Source organism: Photinus pyralis, unplaced genomic scaffold (genome assembly GCF_008802855.1).
Source record: "Photinus pyralis isolate 1611_PpyrPB1 unplaced genomic scaffold, Ppyr1.3 Ppyr1.4_LG2, whole genome shotgun sequence".
NCBI lineage: Eukaryota > Metazoa > Arthropoda > Insecta > Coleoptera > Lampyridae > Photinus > Photinus pyralis.
Window position 1 is genome coordinate 33,315,540 of NW_022170403.1, and position 23,157 is coordinate 33,338,696.

Consider the following 23,157-nt stretch of genomic DNA (forward strand, 5'->3'; position numbering starts at 1 on the left):
TTTTGAAAGTAAAACGTGCATAGCTTTTTAATGAAAGGTTTCATCAAAATAAATTGCTTTGTACAAACTATAACTTTCCCGTGCGAATTTTTTTCGAGAGACCGCAGTTGACAGATTGAACCCCATTACTTTATTGAGTGGTAGAGCCCAGTTATCCCAATGATGTCACGAGCGCATGCGCATAGGCATACCTCGTCTTATTGTACCATGACTTATTTATACCATAGAGGCCTCTATGATTATAATACCTTATTGACTTGATAGGGTTTTGATATTGTTCTACCAAAATTTGCTACACTAATTAAGAGGGCTTAAAATCATTGCATCTCGCAACACAGACGACGACTGTATCGGGCACACACTTAGAGTAAGAAATAAAAATAGAGGACGCATACGTTTTGATCCAACATAACCCACAGTTTGACAGTTGAGAGGACAAAAGGAAAGGTAAACGTTAGTAGGTAACTACACTAATTCCACAAAAAGTACACCCTTCCCCCATGTCAAAGAGTGCTGATACATTATTAAACACAGTGGAATAAGTTTTAAATCTATAAAATGAGTTAAACATGTAGAAATTACGTTTTGTAGAAATTAACAGAAATCCGTGTCAAATTGTTCCAGCGTTGCCGTCGTGACACACTAATTATCATAAATTTTCTTATTAAACTGTTTAATTTAATCTTATAATTGTTTGTTTATCACAACTCTTATACTAATTTAAAAATCTATTTAGGCATCTCTATCTTTATTTCTTACTCTGAGGGCACACAATCTTATAGATGGTGATCGTTCTATCGATCTACCACGTTCTTGTTGGCGGGATCGGGACTTAGAAATTCTACTTCTAGCATATTGTGCACCATTCGTCAGTTTAACCATTGTATTTTTCGCTTATAAATACAATGGTCTAACTAATCAAAGCCATATTCCATCTTTACAATTGCCAACTTTGCAATACTGCGAGTTTTTAGTTGTTAATTTAATAGTAACAGGCAAAATAGGAAAAAGATCGAGGGTGCGGTGGGCACAGACGCGGAGATTATCGAGAAAATAGACAGGTTATTCCCGCTACAAAACAAAATGCTGTAGTCCAGAAATAGGATACGGAGTTAGAGGAGCAAACCCCTAGAAAGGTCACCGTACAGGAAATAAGGGACGCGGTCGAAAAAATGCCGAAGAAAAAAGCACCTAGCCCGGATGGGCTGCCACCGGAACTGGTTAGCAGAGTTGCGGGAGCGAGACCGGAATGGTTTGCAAAGGTGTTTGAAGAGGTTATGTCTACTGGAGAGTACCCAGAGAAGTGGAAGGAGGCGAACGTAGTCCTCATTCCAAAGAAGGACCAGGGATCGGTGAGACCAATCTCGTTGGTAAGTCACTTGGGGAAGCTGCTGGAACGAGTACTGGGTAGAAGAATTGAGTTGTACGCAAGTTTATCAGAAAGTCAATATGTATTTAGAAAAGGGAGAGGCACCAGAGAGGCGCTGAGCCAGATCAAAAACATTTCCGAAAACATTATGAGAGGCACCAGGCGCACTAGGGAGGTGGAAATTACTACCTCTCTAGACGTGCAAAATGCGTTCAATTCGATTCCGACGAGGACGATTATGGAGGAACTGGGAAGAAAGAATACACCGAGTTAGGAAACTTATATATAGTATAGTTACCTCATTAATAGGAATAACACCGTGAAATTGTCGTCAGGGACGAGATATACGTTTGGAGTCAACGATGGAGTGCCGCAAGGCTCGGTGCTAGGGCCAATATTAAAGAACATCGCCTATGACGGGGTGCTGAGACTGGGGGTACCGCCGGGGGTGAAGTTTATGGCTTACGCGGATGATGTTAGTGTGGTGGTCAGAGATCGCGAGTTTGAGTGGACGGTACGAAAGGTACAACAATGGATGGAAGTCTTAAGCTGGTAGGCACAAAAACAAAAGCGGCGCTAATGGCCGGTAAAAGAAGGCTGCCGGAGGCCAGTCTGATGGTGGACCAGGCGAGGGTACCCATGGAAAGAACGATAGAGATTCTAGGCATCAAGGTCTTAACTTTATACAGCACGTCGATAGAGTAATTGAAAAAGCAAGCAGAACGGCAGAACATCTGAATAGACTGATGTAGATTACAGGGGGCCCTCGGGAGGGAAGAAGAAGGGTTCTAGCCTCGGCGGTGTATAACATAGTGCTATACGGATGTGAGGTGTGGGTTAGCGCTATAAGAAAGTCGGAAACATGCTAGATAGACTGCAAAGAAAAATGGAGCCACAGATAAAATAGCCTATCTGTGATGGAGCTAAGAATAGCAGCGGCGTACCGAATGGTATCCAGTACGGACGTGTTGGTGATGATGGGCACACCTCCACTGAGATTAAAGGTCAGCACGAGGTATGAAGGAAAAAAGTACGCGGATGTTATAAGCATGTGGGAAACGGAGTGGCAAGAGCGCGAGTCATGAGCTAAAACCGTAATAGGCAATCTCAAGGGGTGGATCCAAAGAAGACACAGTGAATTAGATTATTATGTCACTCAGTTTATTACCGGGCACGGAGAAAATGGAACAATAATAGTTATTTATGTATTAAGGGCATAATCAAAAGATTATGGCACGAGAGAATGTTTAAAGCCCGACGAAGGAGGGCTTTTAATTTCTCGAGGGCCATAATCGATTATGCCCGTGGTACATACAACGTTTTATTCTATTTTAGCACAATTTCTAAAAAGTTAAAAGGGATTAGTAGTTCTTGCAGGAATTTGTCGCTAACCAAATATGAGTGGTGTAGATAGTTGGCGTTTTTTGTGTTGCTATGAATACTGAGACTGTTTACTTTTTATCAAATAATTCGGTGTTGGAAATGAGTGTAGCTGAAATGGAAAACGTTTATTCTGACGAAATATTACGTGAATTCGAAATCGCACAAAGTAAAGTGGTTCCTCATAAATCCAAAGATCTATATGAAAAAGAATACAGCAAGTTTTGCGAGTGGCAGTATCGTTGCTAGGCAATTTTTGACAGTTTTGTGCCATAAAGTCCAATTAATACCCTCATTTTGGTGCTTATAAAAAGGATTATATTCTAAAATAGAATAAATAGAAATATGAAAGAGAGAGCACGGAAGTGTAACGACTGTGGGGTCATTGACGGAGCGGGACATGCGGTTTTGGAATGTCCAAGGTGGGAAGCTGAGAGATGGCGGAAAGCATAGAAATATTTTTGATAATATTCATTTGTTTATTATTTCTATTCTAATTTTATTTTTTACGTAAAACTGACATGTTGAAAGTTTCACTCTATAATTTCCTCCAAAATAGGTTGGCGTAACTCTCAGTCCAGTTTGTAAATCAGCCAATTCCGCTATATTGGAACACTTCTCGCATTATGAAGCGACTTCTACCAAAGTATATGGGTTGATGTCACTTATAAATATGACCGCCAAACTGCAAAACGTTACCTTCACCCCCTCCCCACCCTACGGCGGCAACAAAACCGTTCGGGACTTTACACACGAATTATTTTTTCGTTTCGTTTGCCGTTTTTGGCATAGTGTGACTGGACTAGGAGGTGAATTGAGGAAAAAAGTGACAACTTATACATCACTGGAAGTGCAAATGACTTAGCTGTGTTCGCATGGCCCCCAGACCCCCCGCCTTCTTATTCCTACGTTTGCGAATGTTTATGTATCCCACTGCTAAGACCATCAAGTGAACTTAAGGGAAGCATCAGGGGTGCTGTGCTAACAATAGCTGTTGGTTACAGAATGCGTGATCTCAGCTATATTACTATTTGGATTTTGGACGTGTGACACACATCGAACATTTTGATATATCAATGATTAGTGTAAGTGCAATACTTTAGCAATACCCTCTATTTAGATACTTGCGTAGGTACTCCTACAATATGGTCCACAGAAGTACTGTCTTGAAAATCTCAATTTGAAAAACCTGTTTATTAGGTACATTGAAATTTGTAAAATAATAAAAACGTTAAAATTAAAGCACATGTAAAATTAAAAATTAATCTCGACTGAATTCGTTAAGCTGTTCAGGAATTAATTCCATATGTAATTCTCGTCGCATTCTTCTAATGCACGTGTTTGTTCCTTGGTTCTTGATAAAACCTGGATTGCAGATACACAAATTAGGCCCTGAACACTGACCGTTTAAACATCCACCAGGACAATGCGCTACGCATCGATTGCCAGCCGGAGCAGATGGATCTTTGATGTAGCCCGTTTTACACGTGCATACATTCGGCCCAGTGCAATCTCCGTTTAAACATGGTTGTGTACAATGCGCTTGGCAGGATGTACCAGTTAGGTCAAGTGTCCATCCCGATGGGCAAGTGCACTGGTTGGGTCCTGTGCAAAGACCATTTAAACAACCTCGAGGACATTGCGCTTCGCAAGCATTATTTCTTTTGATGAATCCCGCAGGACAAGAGCATTCATTAGGGCCGACGCAATGAGTACCGCTAGGACACCCTCCCTCACAGTTGAAATCACATTTTCCGGTTGCTAATACTTTCTTGTACCTATAAAAGAGAATTAATCCGATATTTAGTTGTGCAACAAAATTTACCCAGGTTTACAGGAACACACGTTGGGAGCTGTACAGTTGCCACCCGCTCCACATCCTCCAGTACAAATCGGAATGCAAAACTGTCCTTTAAGGTCAAGAGTATAACCGGCAGAACAGGAACATGTCCCTTGTAAGGTGCATACGCCATGTACACAACCTTTGGGACAGGTTGGGATGCAATTGTTGCCTAGGTCCCTGACATATCCTGGTAAGCAAACGCAGACGTTCGGTGCTGTGCAATTGCCATTAACACATCCATTGTCACAAATGGGTTCGCACTTGTTAGCAACGTGCGGTTTGGGTTTCCATCCTGAACAGCAAATGCTTATTATACTGTGCCCTGGTTTGGTCTGAAAGTGAAATTTAAAATTATGTAAGTAAAATTAGTATATAATTTGATAATATTGCTTATAGGTACATAATACAAGATGTCACAACGAAAATGAAACAGACTGAATTACCCGTAAGGAAGTATTTTTTTTGGAAAAAAGCAAAAATAGGTCGATTTCGGATGGAAGGGGGGCATATTTTACTTAAAAATTTAGACCCTTGGCGTCAATCCCATAAGCAGAGTCGCCACCCATTCAATAATTTTGGACAGGGTTATTAATTTCTGACACTCCTATATGGTTTCGTTTTCAAATTTAAGCGAGTGTTTTGAAGGACCTGGGGTGTCACATGACAAAAATAATTACCTAAAGTGGATATTCAAGCTTTTATGGGAATGAACACGTTCATAAGAAATACCTATTAACTACACATAAAACAATCGTGAAGAACATAAACCATGAGAAATCAACATAATAAAACCTCCAATGTTTTGTCTTGGGTTTTTAGGTATACCTACTATCACGGTAAAATACCGATACGATTTAATTTCAGTGAACCAGACGTACTTATGTTACATAATTTGTTGCATTTACTCGAGCCCTACATCAGTGAGTAGCAGTAGTATCTTCCAAAATACTCGCTCGAATTTGCAGACTTAAAGACTTGTAGGAAATGATGTGTCACTCGATCCAACGCTCAATTTAAAATTACCCAGATAACACAAGGCGTCTTGGAGATATCTGTTTTACATCCTATTAACATCTGAACGTCATACGACGTTTATAAGATATCTTATAAGATATCTTTTTCCATATATCTTTAAGATGTTAAATAGTGACACCTTAAAGATATCTTTTTTACGCCCTTTAGGTCAAATAATTTTCATGGTACTATAATGTTTAAAAAATAGCTTAAAATTAAATACATATAAATATCATTCCCTTGTAATCGCTAAAAACGTTGAATATTGAACTTTTCTTACATATTCTAAAACTGAATTTATAACAAAGAATAATATTTAAAAAAACATATGCATGCGGAGGCGATCCGCCAACGCGATCGATGATGCATAGTACTGAAGCAATTTTGTATGTTTGCTTTTCAAAAAAAATTTAACAATAAAATCTTAAACCTTAATTCAGTACGTATTTTTGTGAAAAAATTTTTCGTCGTACGAAAGAATCGAACCCGGACCGCCTGGGTGCAAGCCTAGTATGCTAGCCCCTAGACCACTGGTTGGACGCTCTACATTACGATGATCTCGGGTATCTTTGTCCTCTACATCATTACATATTAAGTTAAAAAAGGATACAACAACTCTTGTAAACGGACTGATACTGTCGACGCCGGCTGTCAGTTTTTCCCTTTTCTGTGTTTCTAACCAGTAACCACATCCATTAGTGATTAGTCCATTGTGTGTGCGTTACAGTTTATATTGTGCGAATTAAAGGTAATTTAGCAAGCTTGGTTTTGAAAATAAATTAAATTACAGCTGCGGAAACCGACGGCGTGATTTTGACTTTTTGTGTAGTGTTTTAGGATAGAATATTGGTTAGGTTCGTTGATATACGATTTTTAGGTTAGCCACTGCGTTTTTTAGTTTTAAGCATTACAATGTCGCGAAGTAATTTACAAAAATACTATATGCAGGCTAAAAGAGCCAAGCCTAACAATGAAGAATCACATTCTACACCTTTAAGCTGTTTTCATTATAATAATGAGGCTTGTAGTAGTAGCGAGAGTAGTAGTATGAAAGCTGCCGATGTGGTGGAAATAAATAGCACATTAACTCTTAACCTATTACAATCACAATCTGTTTTATGTGAGAGCGAGAATGAGGATTCCGAATTTATTGAAGATGTTCCAGTAGAACTTAATTTGCAACCACCATTCTCTGAATTTGAATCTGAGAGTTCCGATACTGATAATAATGAAGCCGAGAAACATATAAAATTTAAGTTAGCAAACTGGGCATTAAAATACAATATTTCAAACGTAGCCACTACAGATCTACTTAAACTTTTGCATGATCACATTAATGAACCTTTACCCTTGGATGCTCGAACGTTACTTAATACAACAAGAAATGTTTCGACGGAATGTGTTCACCCAGGTGAATACTATCATTTTGGTTTATCGGCAGCCATTCATAATATTTTTAAATGTGTAGGAACGCACAGATTTAAAAACTCAGACCAAATAAGCTTACTTCTTAATATTGACGGTCTACCTTTAGCAAAAAGTTCACACAGCCAAGTGTATCCTATCCTTATATCAATTTTTGGACACAAATGTGTAAGGATGGTTGGCATTTATCATGGCTATGAAAAGCCAAAGGATGCCAATCTTTTTTTAAAAAGGTTTGTGCAGGATGCTATTGAAGTTATTAATAATGGTATAACAATAGATAACAACAAATATTTAATAAGAATAAAATGTATTGTATGTGATGCTCCTGCAAAATCTTTCATTAAATGTATAAAGGGTCATACAGGGTATTTTTCATGTACCAAATGTCAAATTGAAGGCCAATACCTAGCCAAAGTTTATTTTCCTGATATTGAAAACCTCCGGTTAAGAACTGATGAACAATTTAGGTTGCATGATCAGGATGATGAACATCAAAATGGTATATCAATTTTAGAGGAAATTCCTCATTTAAATATGATCACCAGTTTTCCTCTGGACTACATGCACTTGGTGTGCCTTGGAGTGATGAAGAAACTTTTATATTTATGGTGCTTTGGAAAACCTCAAACAAAGTTGTCTGCGGCTGCAATTAATGGCATTTCACAGTCACTAATAGACATACGGGAATGTATCCCAGAGGAATTCAATCGAAAACCAAGGTCTATCAATGAAATAAAAATGTGGAAAGCTACAGAATTTCGCCAAATGCTATTTTATACAGGCCCACTAGTCTTAAAAAAATTTTTAAGTACAGACCGGTACCTAAATTTCATTTCGTTACATGTAGGTATGACAATTTTAGCAAGTGAACATTTTCAACACCTTATACTGTATGCTTTGGACCTTTTAAAATACTTTGTAAAAACTTTTCAGACAATATACGGGATTGAAAATACATCTCATAATGTTCATAATTTATTGCATTTGCCTGAAGATGTGAGACTTCATGGACGTGTCGATAATTTTAGTGCATTTGACTTTGAAAATTTTATGCAAAGTATCTTAAAGTATGTACGTAAAAGTCATAAGCCGCTACAACAAATTGTTAAACGATATTTGGAAAAAATGTCAAGTGTTCAAAATAATAAAGAAGATATTACTACATTTCCATTAGCTAAAGATCAGCTGTTATTGGGCATTGATAAAATGGAACACTTTAAATCTTTAGTATTTCAAAATTTTGTTTTAAAAATTAATTTTCCTGATAATTGTTGCTGCTTGAAAAATGGTGAGATAATTAATATCACTAGTATTATTAAAATAAATAGGTGCCTAGAGGTGGTAGGCAAACAATATTTGTGCAAGAATTCTTTTTTTGATAGACCTTGTGAATCAGCTGATATTAACATATTTAAAGTTTGTGACAGTAACTTAGGTTCTTCGCAACACTTCAAAGTTTCAGATATTGATTACAAGTGTATGAAATTAAAATATGAAGGTCAGAATGTTATAATGCCATTTTTACATGGCTAATTTTTTTTTTTTTACTGATACAATATTTACTTATCAGCTTTAGACATATAGGTACTTAGGTATAGTTTGGTTTTTTGTGTATGTAAGTTTAGATTGGATAAGACATTTGATAGTATTTTGTCATTTTTACTTTAAATGTAAGGTACATAACAAATTTATTGTCTATCTTCAAAGTGAACATTTTTTTAAAGTTCAAAATGAATTCAAAAACCTGGACAGTTGTCCAATTTTTGGACGATTTGACGGTGGAGGCAATTCCGTCCACATGGATTCAAGGCAATGAGTGCCATTGGCCCTCTTTTTCAATGGAAAAATTACATAATGCTATCAGAAAATCCGAACCACTGAACACATGTTGGCCAACTCATAAAATTAAAATTTTTAGGAATGCAACTTATGGTAAGTTATAATTTTTGTATTTAGTATCTTTTGTAATTTTAACTTATTGTAGGGGATTATTTAAAAGCGAGAAACAAAGCAAGAATTGCAGAAAACACCAGTGATATCAATACAGAACCAGAGGATGTTGAAGTCAAAAGGAAAAGAATCCAAAAAATTTTATCGAGTAGTGAGGAGTCAATAGATGATACTATTTTGCCACCCCCTCCTTCTATTTCGAAATATAAAGCAAAAAAGAAGACTTCAACCTCGACTTCAACATTTAAGGAAGTACATATAACACCCGGTAAGTAAGTTCTTTTTCATTTTTTCTAGTTTACTTACATGTTAAATTGTAATATATGATCTATGGCACTTGATCTTTATAATGATCTAATTTTTTTTTTAGGAAATGACTTGGGAAATGGAGTACACGAGGCGACAGATAATAGTTTTTTTGAAAATATTGAAAATATGCATGATGACATTAATGATAACTACCTAGAAGCGGAAAATAATAATACTTGTAAGAATTGTCGCTGCAAAGACTGTTTGGAGAAGGGTATAATTTTTTTGCTAATAATGTAGAAAGTACAGTTTTGTTTTTTTTAGATAGGGCCTTAGATAGGACAAACAAACAGTTAATGCAGCAATACCACATTTTAAGGAGTATGGCGACGGACATCCTTGGAGAGGTGAGATCCATAAAACAATCCCTCAGCAAAGCAGAGCGAACCCCAGATGAGGCACCCACAAGCTTTTTTACTGAACTGGGTTGTCAATTTCCCCTAAATTCGGAAGAGGAGATAAAAATCTTCAATACTTCCTTAGAAGATGAGGACAACTTCAAAAATGCTGTAAGTTTTTATGGGGTGTCTACATACAACGAATTTCCTGCATGATCTTAGTTTGCACAGCTTATTTACTTTGCACCAAATACACAAGTTTCTTTTCATACAATTTGTTAATCTCTTAGCTGTCACAACCAATCTAAAAATAAACCCCCCAAATTGCCCATTTTTTACTTTTAATTTTTTCTATACCTATACCTTTTAAAACCAAAAACCAAATTACTATAGTTTACCAAAACACTGTTTTAATCTCTACACTTGTTTCGCTACCTTGATTATCATCATCAGAAGATTAAATCTATACTTGAAGTTTCGTGAAGATGATAAATCAGTGAAAACCAGTTGAATATTTTTAATTACTGTACCTTTTGTCTTTATCTCTAAATTGTTTAGAAAATATATACTTTTTTAGGTTATGGAGCTTTCAAGAGTGGGTGGCTCTAACACATACAGTTTTGTGTCGAGAACCCTTGCCTTATTAATAACGAACGAATTAGCCATTACATATAGTTGGTTGGGCAGGAAGGGCAAGAAAGTTTTCAAGACTTTAAAAGTTGCCAGTTTGGTAATAGGTGGGTATTATTACATAATTTATTCTTAGAAATAATATATGTATCTAATTATAATTTACTCTCTTATTATTTCTATTGTTTTGTGTGCTAGAAAAAGTTTTCATGATAAATAACTTTTTAAAAGCTCTAAAAATATTGAAAACAGCAAAAACTTTTACCTTTATGTACATCTAACTAATTTAACATTTTTCAGAATCTGCTACTGTGGCCATAAAAGATGTCACTAAACAAGAGATAGAAAAATGTATACAGTTGTGGGTCCGGAGGGCGTTTGATCGAAAAAAACATGCACTGAATAAATCTTTTTAACTGTTTTCGATGAATTATATAGTGTTTTTTTGTACGTTTACTGCCTCATTTATGGCACATTGTGTTTTTGTAAACCAAATGTTTAAACTTAAAATAAATTTTGTCTGTATATAAAGTATCAATTTTTTGTGGTGTACCCAACAATACGAATACTAAAAACATGTCTTTAAAAGACGTTTTAGAGATGTCTTTGAAAGATATCTGTAAGATATCAATATTTGTAACAAAAGATATCTTTAAGATATCTTATAGATGTCTTTATGGAAATACAAGATATCTTAAAGATGTGTGTTACATCTTGGAATGTACATCTTTAAGATATCTTTAGGATGTCTTTGTGTTATCTGNAAAATTATTGGAGGGGTAGTAACCCTGATTAGAGCAGCAGGGGTGTAAATTTTCAAGTAAAGGACGTCCTCCTAACCAAAATCTACGTGTTTTTGCGTTTTTTTCTAAAAATGGTTTCTTTGCGAGTTATTCAGTCTGTTTCGTTTTCATTGTGCCACCCTGTATGCAAATTCTAAATATCTCGATAAATAATATCGAAAACGGGCACAATACCTTAGACTTAGACTTACATCTTTGATTCTTTGAATGTTCCTTCATTCACGAAACAAAAAGTTTTATATATTTACGCTTCTCTGTTAATTTGGAAGATGGGTACGGGGAATACACTTTCGAGCTTAAAATAATGTTAATGGAGACGAAGCTGCTCACCAAATACGACGTTAGGAGACTGCAAAAGTTATGCGATTTTACCACCGGTTAACTGTTACTTTCTAAAGAGTGAAAAAGTAGTTATAATTTGGGTTCTCTTGCTTTAGCCGTGAATTGATAGCCGCGGCGACTTTTCTAGCTAGGTAGGTAGTCTTTAAAATAAAACGCGGAACGAGGGTGTCCACTGGGGACCTAGGTACGCTGTCGTCAGATTCGGATTTTATTTTGGTTTAGCTTAGTTAAATAAAATCGTTTCGCTGGTCTAAATTTTTTGCGTGCGCGGCAGCTGCAAATCTTTTCGTATTCGGAACAGGGAACAATCTTATAAATTTTATGCTCTGCTTAACGACTTTCAAAAATGCATGCACGGTTAGAACTAATTAAACAAAAATTTCTAAATATTTATTGGGGAATCCATTGTTTATCGTGTATACATAGCAATAAAATGACTCTTGTTAGTCATGCGTGTGGGTGGGCCGTTAGAGATGTCCTTGAACAATCAATATTTTATGTAACCGATGTGATGTGTGTAATAATCATCGAATTCATGTGATTAGTTTGTTTTTGGGAATTTTGCCATTTTTATTGCGTATGCTAACCGACAAAAGATTTTATAATGCAATTGTAATTAGTACTATCATATTATATAAATTAGTGTATGATAATTATTTATAAACATAGTTAATGATGATAGTAAAGGTTATCATTGTGTGTCCGTACACAGATTGAAATAAAAGAAATGAAATCCCCTAATCCGATGAATGTATTTAAACTAGGTTAGGTAAGTAGCAACGTTTCCAACACGTCATGGAAATAGATATATACAAGCAGCTGAAGCAGCTAAAGAAAAGGTGTGAATACTAACCCCATTGCCAGCAGGTATCGGTCCTCGTCTATCTGCTTCGGTAAGGAGGTCAATGGTACTGGAAAATTCACGTGCTCATTAGTAAAAGATAGGTGCAAAACTTCAAGGTCGTACAAATAATAAGTCCCAAGTTAATCAAATTTGTGTAAAAGCAACTTACGGGACTTCCAAGTTGCATATCCCTGGTCCACGAGGGGGCAGTTTTTTAGCTGCACCGACGAAATTGACACTTCTGTCTGGTGGTAATGTAGCCGGCACGTAAGCTGTACAAATTACAACAGCGTTTACAACAACTATTATCTTGAAAAGGAAAGCGTCCGCTCTAAAGGAAGCCATTTTATACATTATAATTATAAGAACTGGTCTATAGACCCACTTCTACACAACAATAAGTAAAATAGTGGTGTGGTTATATTTATTTATGGCAACGGATGGGAGAGAGATGACTTGTTATCAGCGTTTGTCCAATCGTAAATTTGCAAGTTCTATTTTCTCTAGGAAATGATAATTGGTGTTAAACGTACCTATATCTTAATTTTAAAGAAATGTTACGCCAACCTGGTCGAATGCAAATCTCTTAATACCTTCCGAGAAATATATCTTGAAACATTTGTGAAGGGATTCCAATTTTTGGACCTTCTGGGAATTTTTTATCAGACGGGATGCCGTTAATTAAACATAATTGATAATAGGTTCCATAGTTTATCTGAAACGGATGAACACATTTCACGGTACTATATTATCATTAAGTAATAAAGAGACATAAAGATGAAGCTTTCCGTTGAATAAAAAATCTGTTATGCTAATTAATGATTAATGTAAAACTGGAACTAGTTTTAGGCTTATACGACGTCATTATAGCATTGAATAAAAGCACTAATTTTTATTCAATGGTTATTGACAAAAACTTTTTTACAGACCGAGCATCCGTGGAGATCTTAAAACATTTATTTAATATACAGGGTGATTCCTATAGTACCTGCCACCGTTTGGGAGCGTATAGGGGGTGCCTAGGGGAGTATTTTGATATAGGACACTTGGGGTCGGAAATCTAAAATAAGGGCGCCAGAACCAAATTATCTTCTGGAATTTCACGCCTGTATGTAGGCAACCCAACCGACCGACGTTTCGCGCGGAGCGATGCAGAGCGAGTTAGCGCGAGGAAGCGACATGGGAGGGAAGGAGGAAAAACGACAGTCAAAAGCAATAACGTTTACAAGTGTTCAACGTGGCCACCGTTGTTCTCAATGCACTTCCTACATCTAGCCAACTATTATTATATACTATTGCCATAGTGTTTATTCACTTGATACGCGTCGTTGCAGACGGGATTTCGTGGGTTTAAACAAAATTCTGATCAAGTGTCAGCCACACATCGCCGCCTGAGATCGCTCCGTGTGCACCGCCGGCCGGTTGGGTTGCCTACCTACAGGCGCGAAATTCCAGAAGGTAAATTTGGCTCTGGCACCCTTAATTTAGATTTCCGACCCCAAGTGTCCTATATCAAAATACTCCCCTACGCACCACCTACACGCTCCCAAACGGTGGCAGGTACTATAGGAATCACCCTGTATATACATTTTCGAATTTGGCATCCAGCTAGTAATAAACTAATAAGCAACATTTTTAAATACATTTCATTAGATTTTTATACACTCTGTATAAAACTTATTAATTTAATTAAATGGATCGAAGCTGATTAAATTAAAGTCAAAATGTTTACTAATTCTGAGCACGATGCTTACCTACCTATTCGATTGGATTTGATAATAGAAGCGCGGCAAAACTAAGCGCATTGTTTTGAATAGGTATATGGTTTTAGGATAAAGGAAAATCATATGTTGCCAAATGCCAGGCTGGATTCGTGGTCATTCTACGTAAATACACCTTGTTTTAAGTATTGCGAAGGATCCTTAGTATTACCATTCAATGGTATTACCATAGGGTACTTATTAGTATTACTGATATGGCTATGGTGATACCATCACTTTTTTAACGACCATTTATTTTAACCTTGCACCTTCGATCCATCCATAGAGTAACTTGTTTACTCTAATCCTAATATTGATGTCTTGATCATTGTTCATTGAGATCATGTTCTTGCTCTTTTTCCAAACGATCTCGGTGCAAGAATAACGATTTTGACATGTTTTGATCAAAATACACGTGCGGCATCAAAAAAAAGAATTTAAGATCATTGAATCAAATACACGCGGATATCAAATTCAAATGTGCACTAATCGTTGAGTGAAGGATTAGTTAATTATTCAATAATCTAACGTACTCTTTTGGCATCAAGATAAGGCGTTTGAAAGCTTTTAATTTAAATTCATGTGTAAAGAATAATGCACACGGATATCCGCTGGACACGGACAGACATATGGACGGATGGATGGAGAAAAATGAAAGCTTTAAAAATCTTAACCACAAGAGATATAGTGAAGGCAGATGAACGGACAAACAAAAGGACGGACCGCCATCCAAACCTATCTGAGAACCTGAAGTCTTTAAGAATGTGGGGAGTCTCATCTTGTTGAAAGTGCAGTTTTTCTTCGTCTAGCAGCATGACACCACTGTCGTCCACATGATTCTCCAAAGATTGTGTGATCAAAGGGTATCTCTTCTTCAAATATAATAGCAACCTACCTCCAAAGTACCCGCAAGCGCGTAGGTACACCAAATTTCAGCAGGATCAGTCACTTAAAAAGAGTTATCGCGCACACGGACGGACAGACAAACATACGGACAAAAATTAAAAGCTATAAAAAGTATCAGGGGATCTTAACTAAGAGTTATAGCGGACACAAACGAACAAGCTCTACAAGATAGCGTTGAGAGATTTTCAACCGCCTCGTTGCAGAGAAATCATCATTAACTTTTTATATGGCCCGTAAAAATAGTAGGTATATACTGTATTGTTTATCATTTTTAACGCATTTTTTAAGAATTAAAAAAAATGTGCTATTGTTTACGTTTTGTCCGTTCGTCCGTCCGTCCGTCCGGACCCACTTCTGCCGTTTCGAACTACTTCTAGGGGAATGGTCCTAGAGTCCTGGATTTTTTTGCAGTAGGTAGCCTATTCCTTGAAGGTGTGAAGTTTAAATTATGCAGCGATAGTGAACTATTTTATTTAATGACAATTATAGACTAACATTTTATTTATTCCTTTTTTGCAGTGAAGTTCTATTCATTTCTGCATTCAACATATGTTTTTTTTATTTTTATTTTTTTATTTTATTTTATCCCTCTCTTGTTTTGGGCCCTCAACAGGCATGCGCCCAATTACAGAGTGACCCGCATAATGCTATTTAGAGGTGCCTCTGCAGAAGGTCTTAAGTTGGTCTATACTACTCCAGTATTTACCTTACCAATTAGGAAAACTGCAGGAAAACCTAATTCGGAGTAGCCGGTAGAATGCTCGGAACTGGTCTAAGGTAATTTCCATCTCCGCCACAGATGAAAAATTCACCTCAACCCAGGTTCGTCAGGTATGTCAATATCTTTGTAAATTGTTAATACTGTATTAATGGTAACCTTTCGATAAGTCTTTTAGACTTGAAGGGAACCGACAACTATTGTCCACTGATGGAAAGAAAAAAAAATTAAAAAAGTTAAATTAAGGCATGTTCAGACAGATTTTGATCTTTCCTTAATATTAAGTCTGCAATTACAGTCTTTAATGATCTAACTTTAACTTTGTTAATGAAGAACTCCATGTTATGTTTGAGTAATTAGATATAGACATAGAGAAAAATTGAGACTCAAAAGTTTTTATTGTGGTTTCTATAGGCGATCGATTTTGACGTACCACGTCATCATCAGGCCGAGCGTCGGTTATGAAAAGTACAAAAATATATAATAATATTTTTGTACTTTTCATAACCGATGACGCTCGGCCTGATGATGACGTGGTACGTCGAAATCGATCGGCTGTAGAAACCACAATAAAAACCTTTGACTTTCAATTTTTCTCTGTCTATATCTAACTTTCATTTTCAGGTTTTCGTAATTTTCTGCGTGTCTTCACCTGTTTATTTTGTGCACGTTGCAACTTTACCTTGACCGTTCTTGGTGAAGTACTACTAAAAACACTATGGAAACTTTCACGTACCTAATTACTTATCCAATTTTTTCCCCCATACGAATGAATCTCATCCGTTTTCGTCTGGTGCTACTATCCATACTGCTAGACGACTCTCTAAAATTAAGAGCCATTGAAATTAAATCCAGAATTTGCAGATAGTTGTGGACAAACCTTGGTTTCGTAGTTGTGGATGAATAAATGCATTTTTACAGGTCTCGACCACAACGCCGCGCCGACTATTCGAAATACCAGGGCCCTCATACTCTGTCCAGGTTTATTAAGAATTTTCATATGAGTCCGTGGTTCGAAAAAAGTTAAACAAAATATTCTAAACCTACAATAACCTAACGTCAAAAGCTGCTTGGTGTTGCACACCGTCCAGCTTCATTAAGCAGTATTGTATGAGTCGACGTTATGGTCACGTTCGGCTTAGTGTTCTTTGTACACTTGTCGGCGTAGTGGGCACGGTCGGCGAAGTGGGCATTGTCGGCGTTGTGTCCCTTGCACACTTGTCGACGATGTGGGCACGGTCCAGGCACGGTCGGCGTTGTGGGCATTCGGCGAAGTGCCCAGGCCCCGTGCGTAGCGCTAACGATAGTATGTGGGTTTTAAAAAAAAAACGAGTCATGGGTGGGGCCAACTTCACACAATATTTTAGGTTTTTTCATTTTTCTTGGAAAGATGAAATGCTGGAATCGCAATTTTCGAGCACAAAACGGCACTAACGTAGCACTAACAATCACATGTGGTTTTATCTAATTAAAAATGTATGGGCAGGTTCAACTTCACACTTAACTTTTTTAGGAACAGTTAAAGAATTTGAGTTACTGTTTATTTAGCATTTAAGTTCACTAACATAACGACCGTGTGTGTTCATTGTGGATAAGTAAACATAGAATGAGAAGTTGGCTCCGCCTCTGTTTTTCTTATTTTTCTCACGTTACATAGCAGCACTAACGATAGGCTTGGAGCACTAACGTAGCACTAACTGTCGACACATTTTTGTCAAATTATTTCATGTGGGCGGGGCCAACAACATGGGTTCAATATTTGAGCGAAAATATTTTATGCGTACCTAGGTTAGGAATTCGTGATCAGTAAACTAATCAAAAAATTTACAGATTTCGCAATCCTTGCAACCGTCGGAGGCATTGGAAATAATAACCGTACAACGCCATATGTAAAACACAAATAACCCTTATTCATACGGTATCACTTGAACTTGAACTTTCTAAATAATAAGCGTCGTAATATGTAGTCTAGGCGATAGAGACTGTAAAATTGGCAAACTGGACATTTTGGGGTGGAAAAGAAAAAATTGGTGGAATATGTTCATGTTAGGTGTCAGAAACAATAACATATTAAAATTCCCACCACCCAGATCCTGTGCTAAAGGCTCCAGCCACCCCACCACCCCCCAAAAACCGTGTTTTCGCCCCTTTTGGCTGATATCTCGCGATCTATGAGGTCTAGATGAAATATTTTTAGCTGAAGATTTCTCCTGAAATTTCATAGAAGGTAGATACTCAGAAGTTAGCCTAGGTCTACCTGTTAATAAGTTTGACAGACTTTCCGGGGCTGGATCCGAAGTCGTTGTGATAGGCGCCAGGAAAGTCTCCTCAAACTTACTTCATGTGGCTGTGAACGCAGTTGCATGACTGCTTGCAGTTTCAGAAAATCAAGTAAACCTTCTCCACCGGACACTTAGGACACACGAGAGAATATTATATCCGTATAATCTCTATATATAAAAATGAACCCCGGTTTCTTCTGGTCACGCAATAACTTTAGAACGACTTGACCGATTCCATTCATCTTTTTTTTTAAGTTTTCTAATACTGTGTTGGTTGTGTTCGTTTGTAACGTACACTTTACATAATATATTAGCAAGGAGGTACCTAATATATTACAATTGGCGTCGAGGTAAAAGTAAATCTAAAATTAGTATATTATATACCGCGGGACTGAAGTAGTACTTTTAATCCCGAAGGTAAAGTTTATGGCCCGACCGAAGGGAGGGCCATAATTTACCTGAGGGATTAAGACCATTACTTCAGTCGCAAGGTATATACGATATTTTTCGTACTTCCGAAACTGAAACACTTAATATGTATGGAGTTAGAGAACGCGTTCTTTCAAAAAATCGCTGCTTAACTACAAGTTACCATAGGAACGTTGCGTTGGTACGACAAACCCTACGCTATGGTAACAAAAATAATTTGGAAACTGTCATTGCTAGTGTCATAATTTTGGTGGTGGGTGACAAATGTGTATTTGATATTGATAAAAAGCAGCCAAACTAGGTAATGAATTGATACCACCGAAATCCAAAAAAACTATATGAGCAGCAGTACGATGCGTTTAAGAAGTAGTGCAGTATACAAAATGTGGAACAACCTACTGAAATTGCCTTGTTAGTAATTTCATCCTTCCGGGATTTTCGTCCAAATTTAATCCCGGCGGGACAAAAAGTGACACTTCAGTACTTGTCATAATGGAGTGAAGTTGTCACTTTAATCTCGGAAGTACGAAAAAGCACTTTTTTCAGAATAAAATGAGTTTAAAGAATCATGGTTACTTTAAGAGCAAAAATTCAATTTACTCGTAGTGGTAATTGGACCAGAGGGTTAATTGCGCTACTTATATATAAGAGTAGTATCAATAATAATGTTGAGTAAAAAATTAAATAATAAAGCATATTCAAATTAGTAAGTCAAAACGGCTTTATAGGTTTTGGTGGCTTTAACGCTTTTCTTCATATGATGCTCTCTAGCGAGAGGAATGCCCTATTGAATTAGTATTAAAGGGTGGGAAAGAAGAATTATCATTCATAAGGACAGTAATTGAGTGTGAGGTACATTAGTAAAGAAATCTGAGCGGTGCAAATGCCGTCATGCGCAAAAATATTAAATGCGCGCGTCGAGGTTGAAAAATGTTATCAAAACGTACCCATGAAATTGAATATTTGAATTTTTATTATAAAAATGATTGCACGTATATGCAACATAATTCATGACCATTCTTGCAAATCTCTTAATAACTTATTTTAGACAAAAATAAGAAAAATGTAAGACGTAATATAATCCATCCCATAAGCCCACATGAGTGGAATAAGGTAAGGGATACCTACCTCTACCCATCTCTCTCTCACAAAAATTCACCACGGCCCCTGGCAATGGCTGATTACGGGCGATGCCGTTCCAGTTACAGAGTATATAGTTCAATGTTGTACGATGGGTCGGAATCCATCTATCCATGAAAAAATAATTAATTCATTCCTTAGTACAAGTCCATTCGATTGGAACGTTTATCCAGTTTTCAGTATTGCTTCAGTGAGTTTTTTGAGAAGTGTTTGTTCAAAAAGTAAACGGATCGCAATTAGTTCACCACAATCACGCCATTTAAAATAAGATCGCGGGCGACTTGATGACATACGAATTGTAAACAAAATTATGTTGCCCATTATCCCAGGGAATTTGTAAAGTCTCTGGAATTGAGCGGATTACCACAACCCAATCTGAAATTAAAACTTGGATAGGTAATCGTCATATGTTGCAGAAAATAAACCGGCCACGTCTTAATAATGGCACCCGCCATGCGGTGCTGGAATTAATGATCATGATCGAAGTCATAATTTCAAAAGGGAAGTACAAATGCGAAGACGTTTTGATTCCGCGCATCTGTATGATTCCGAACGAGTGAACGACATGCCATTCGCCTTTAAACATTTACAGTTTCCAGTGTGGCTTGCATTTGGAAATATTGAAAATCAAATAGCAAGGGCAGTGGACGTGTTTGTGAAATAAATTTGGAAAATCCATGTTTTGCACATGGCCAGTTGTATGTCGCCTGTTCTATGGAAAACTTTAAACTTTATTCAAACGCCAGAAAACAAAACTAACAATGTTGTATATGAGAAAGCATTACAATAAGCACTATGTTTTTGAAAAAACTGTTTTAATTATTATTTCTAAGAGGTAAGGCTAAGAGGTACACCTAAGCTAATTTCTGAGTATCTACCTTGTAAGAAAATTCAATAGGGGCATTTTCAGCTAAAAGTATTTTTCTACAATCGATATCCAAAGTAGGCATTTGCGCTCGTATTTGACAACGCAAACGTCATCTTTTTCGAGGAATGTCACTTTGTCGCTTATAAGCGACAAAATAGAAAAAACGCTCGCTCTCCCAATTATTAACTATAAATCAAATATGCATTGCTCAGAGTATCCAATGACAACGAGTAAATGACATCTTTCATTTGGGCATAAGATTAAAATGATTTGAGTGAAAAATTGAAATATTTGGAAATATGTGAACTGCTCGATTGTAGAAAAAACCTTGTGTGTAATTCGAGCGCAAATTGATTGTCGATTTCAAGAGATTGCCGCGCTCCTTCGTCGCGCGTCAACTGTCTCTTTCAATCGACAATATATCATTTTGCGCTCTTAATACACAAATAGCTATTCTAGCCCTAAAGGTCGCGATCACGATACACTTACAACGGTATGCTCTTGCGCATCTAGTGTGACGTCACGTGCGAACAAAACCACAGAATATAGAGCAAAATTACGCTTCTTAGATAGACAAATCACACTGATATGTGTAGAGATCGTCGCGTCGGGTATTTCTGGGATTTAGCGATCGTATGAAATAAACTCTAACCAAAAATATAGGCTCTAAACATGAAGTGCGGCTTTTTAAGTAAATATTATGTAATTAATGCGTTATCAAAAGATCTAATCTCTCCTCCGTTTTCCTGTTATTTTGATTTTCATTATTACGTGGTGGTTTTAAAGTAGGTACAGGATCAGGTTTCAAATGTCCGCTATTTTTAAAAGTGTAATTAAGAAGTCGTTCCCATAGCGGTGCTTCAAAACGGCTGGATACAAAATGGACAGAACAAATACAGACTATAAAATTAAACAGCAATGTAAATACTAAAATACACCATTTTTCAAGTTAATTTTATCATTACAACGACATGCAACAATCCATTTTCGAGAAAAGTCTTCAATGTCTGGAAATCGAAAGTATTACATTTCCGTTCCTTTTGATTTTCTATTAGAATTGCTCCATTGAACCACTACACAACCTGGAATTTTCACTAACGATTAATTATATGAGACCTAACCTTTACTTTCTGGGAATCCCAGGTCATTTACCTCTAGCTAGCTCAGTTGTAAATAAAATGAAAACAAAATTTTTATCTGCATCTCAAGGTCCAGCTGGATTCTGCCACCCTACAGCATTCCAACAATGACATAAATCGGTGGCTTACCCAAATCCTTAAATTCCAATATGAAACTTTACCCCCAGATTTAATCAACTTGAAACAAAGTAAGAGACGCCGACAATTACTTCTCCTTGACTCTAATAAACAAAACCTGGATTGCAATGACTGGTTTAATTTCAAACAAAAAATTGCGTAAATTTCTGTTTTACAAATTGTTACAATTTTAAACAAATAAATAACACACACAAAAAAAAAAACAAATTACTCAAACATTACAAAAAAAAACAAGACAAAACAAACCACTAACTACTACTTACTTTTAAAATTAGTCCGAGTAACGTACTCCGATAAAAAGAGGTATCCGTACACAATCACGCAGACCAAACACTCAAACACCGACGTCTTCTCTCTTCGGGTACCCACAAATTCAAAACTTCCGTGTTTCCGCAAAATAAAAAAAAACAGGACGGCGACAAACTTCTTAAACTTCTCAAAAATTCTTCTTAAAACGGCAAACAAAAAATTCTAATTAAACCTGGATCCACTACGCAAGAAACTTCCACAAAATTCAAAAAATAACGTAACCGAAGAAGCGCCGGTTGGCTTTGTAACGACCAAAAAGCCCCGCTCTCTTCCAAAATTTTCTATTTAAGCCAAAAACCCTTCTCCTTTCTTCAACATCCCGTCCGCCAATCACGCGAAGCGTCGATTTTTCAACTTCTTGCTAAACGGCACGTACGCCCGGCAATTCTGCGAAGAACCTTATCTCTACTTCGCGCTATACCTCGTTAACGGCAAATAAAATTTAAAAAAGAAATTTACATCGAAAAAAAATTCTAGGAATAAAATAAAAACAGAACACTTCTAAGAAATTGAACCAAAACTATAACATGAAATTTACGCAATCCTGTGTCTCAAATTATAAATAACCCCCCCGGTTAATTAATTGAACTAAACAAAATTGTCACATCCAGACGCTCTATAATTTCTTTCAAGTTACAACTAAAACAAAATAACACAANTTGGAATTTTCACTAACGATTAATTATATCAACAAATTAACGCTAAAGCTCGTAGATACAACTGATCAGTTGCAAACTGTCACGCGTGACATGTGTACTGGATCGTGAATAAACATTTGAATTTTGGCGCCACACGTTCGCAGATGACGTAATGCGCAGTAGAAAACGCGTTTGAGAAAAATAATGAGCATACCGTGTGTAAGTGTATCGTGGTCGCGATATATTTGCAAAAAAACCGCAAAAAGCCACAAAAATTGATGATTTTGGCCTCTTTTATGAATTTTCTAGGCTAAGAGGTAGACCTAGGCTAACTTCTCAGTATCTACCTTGTATGAAATTTCACGAGAAATATTTTCAGCAAAAAATATTTCATCTAGACCTCATATATCGCGAGATATCAGCCAAAAAGGGCGAAAGCACGGTTTTTGGGGAGTGGTGGGGTGGCTGGAGCCTTTAGCACAGGGTCTGGGGGGTGGGATTTTCAATATGTTGTTTCTGACACCTAACTGAACATATTCCACCAATTTTTTCTTTTCCACCTCAAAATGTCCAGTTAGAT

General features: G+C 36.8%; 2 protein-coding genes across 4 annotated transcripts; one reads left to right on the forward strand and one right to left on the reverse strand.

The window, feature by feature from the left end:
- Window positions 1-3,843: 3,843 nt before the first annotated feature.
- LOC116163234 (von Willebrand factor D and EGF domain-containing protein-like) lies at window positions 3,844-12,687 on the reverse strand. Its single transcript, XM_031477100.1, has 4 exons — window positions 12,420-12,687; window positions 12,260-12,317; window positions 4,575-4,924; window positions 3,844-4,527 (listed from the first exon to the last, which is right to left on the reverse strand). The coding sequence occupies exons 1-4, from the start codon at window positions 12,602-12,604 to the stop codon at window positions 4,011-4,013; spliced, it is 1,110 nt and encodes a 369-aa protein (XP_031332960.1). The 5' UTR covers window positions 12,605-12,687; the 3' UTR covers window positions 3,844-4,010.
- On the forward strand, window positions 5,618-10,781 carry LOC116163233. Of its 3 annotated transcripts, none has more exons than XR_004143700.1 (7): window positions 5,618-6,341; window positions 6,397-8,966; window positions 9,019-9,252; window positions 9,355-9,507; window positions 9,558-9,802; window positions 10,209-10,368; window positions 10,562-10,596. XR_004143700.1 is itself a non-coding variant. In XM_031477099.1 (7 exons), exons 2-7 carry the CDS (start codon window positions 8,765-8,767, stop codon window positions 10,675-10,677), a joined length of 1,110 nt encoding a protein of 369 aa, XP_031332959.1. In that variant the 5' UTR covers window positions 6,289-6,354; window positions 8,759-8,764; the 3' UTR covers window positions 10,678-10,781. The 3 variants fall into 3 exon arrangements, 1 of the variants encoding a protein (XP_031332959.1); XM_031477099.1 differs by having other exon boundaries at window positions 6,289-6,354; window positions 8,759-8,966; window positions 10,562-10,781; XR_004143701.1 differs by having other exon boundaries at window positions 6,336-6,354.
- Window positions 12,688-23,157: the final 10,470 nt, after the last annotated feature.

Coding starts and splice junctions, on each gene's coding strand:
- LOC116163233 (XM_031477099.1), top strand. CDS start 8,765: ATGAATTCAAAAACCTGGACAGTTGTCCAATTTTTGGACGATTTGACG. Junction 8,967..9,018: donor TTTTAGGAATGCAACTTATG/GTAAGTTATAAT, acceptor AACTTATTGTAG/GGGATTATTTAAAAGCGAGA. Junction 9,253..9,354: donor GGAAGTACATATAACACCCG/GTAAGTAAGTTC, acceptor TTTTTTTTTTAG/GAAATGACTTGGGAAATGGA.
- LOC116163234 (XM_031477100.1), bottom strand. CDS start 12,604: ATGTATAAAATGGCTTCCTTTAGAGCGGACGCTTTCCTTTTCAAGATA. Junction 12,318..12,419: donor ATATGCAACTTGGAAGTCCC/GTAAGTTGCTTT, acceptor TGAATTTTCCAG/TACCATTGACCTCCTTACCG. Junction 4,925..12,259: donor CGATACCTGCTGGCAATGGG/GTTAGTATTCAC, acceptor TTTCACTTTCAG/ACCAAACCAGGGCACAGTAT.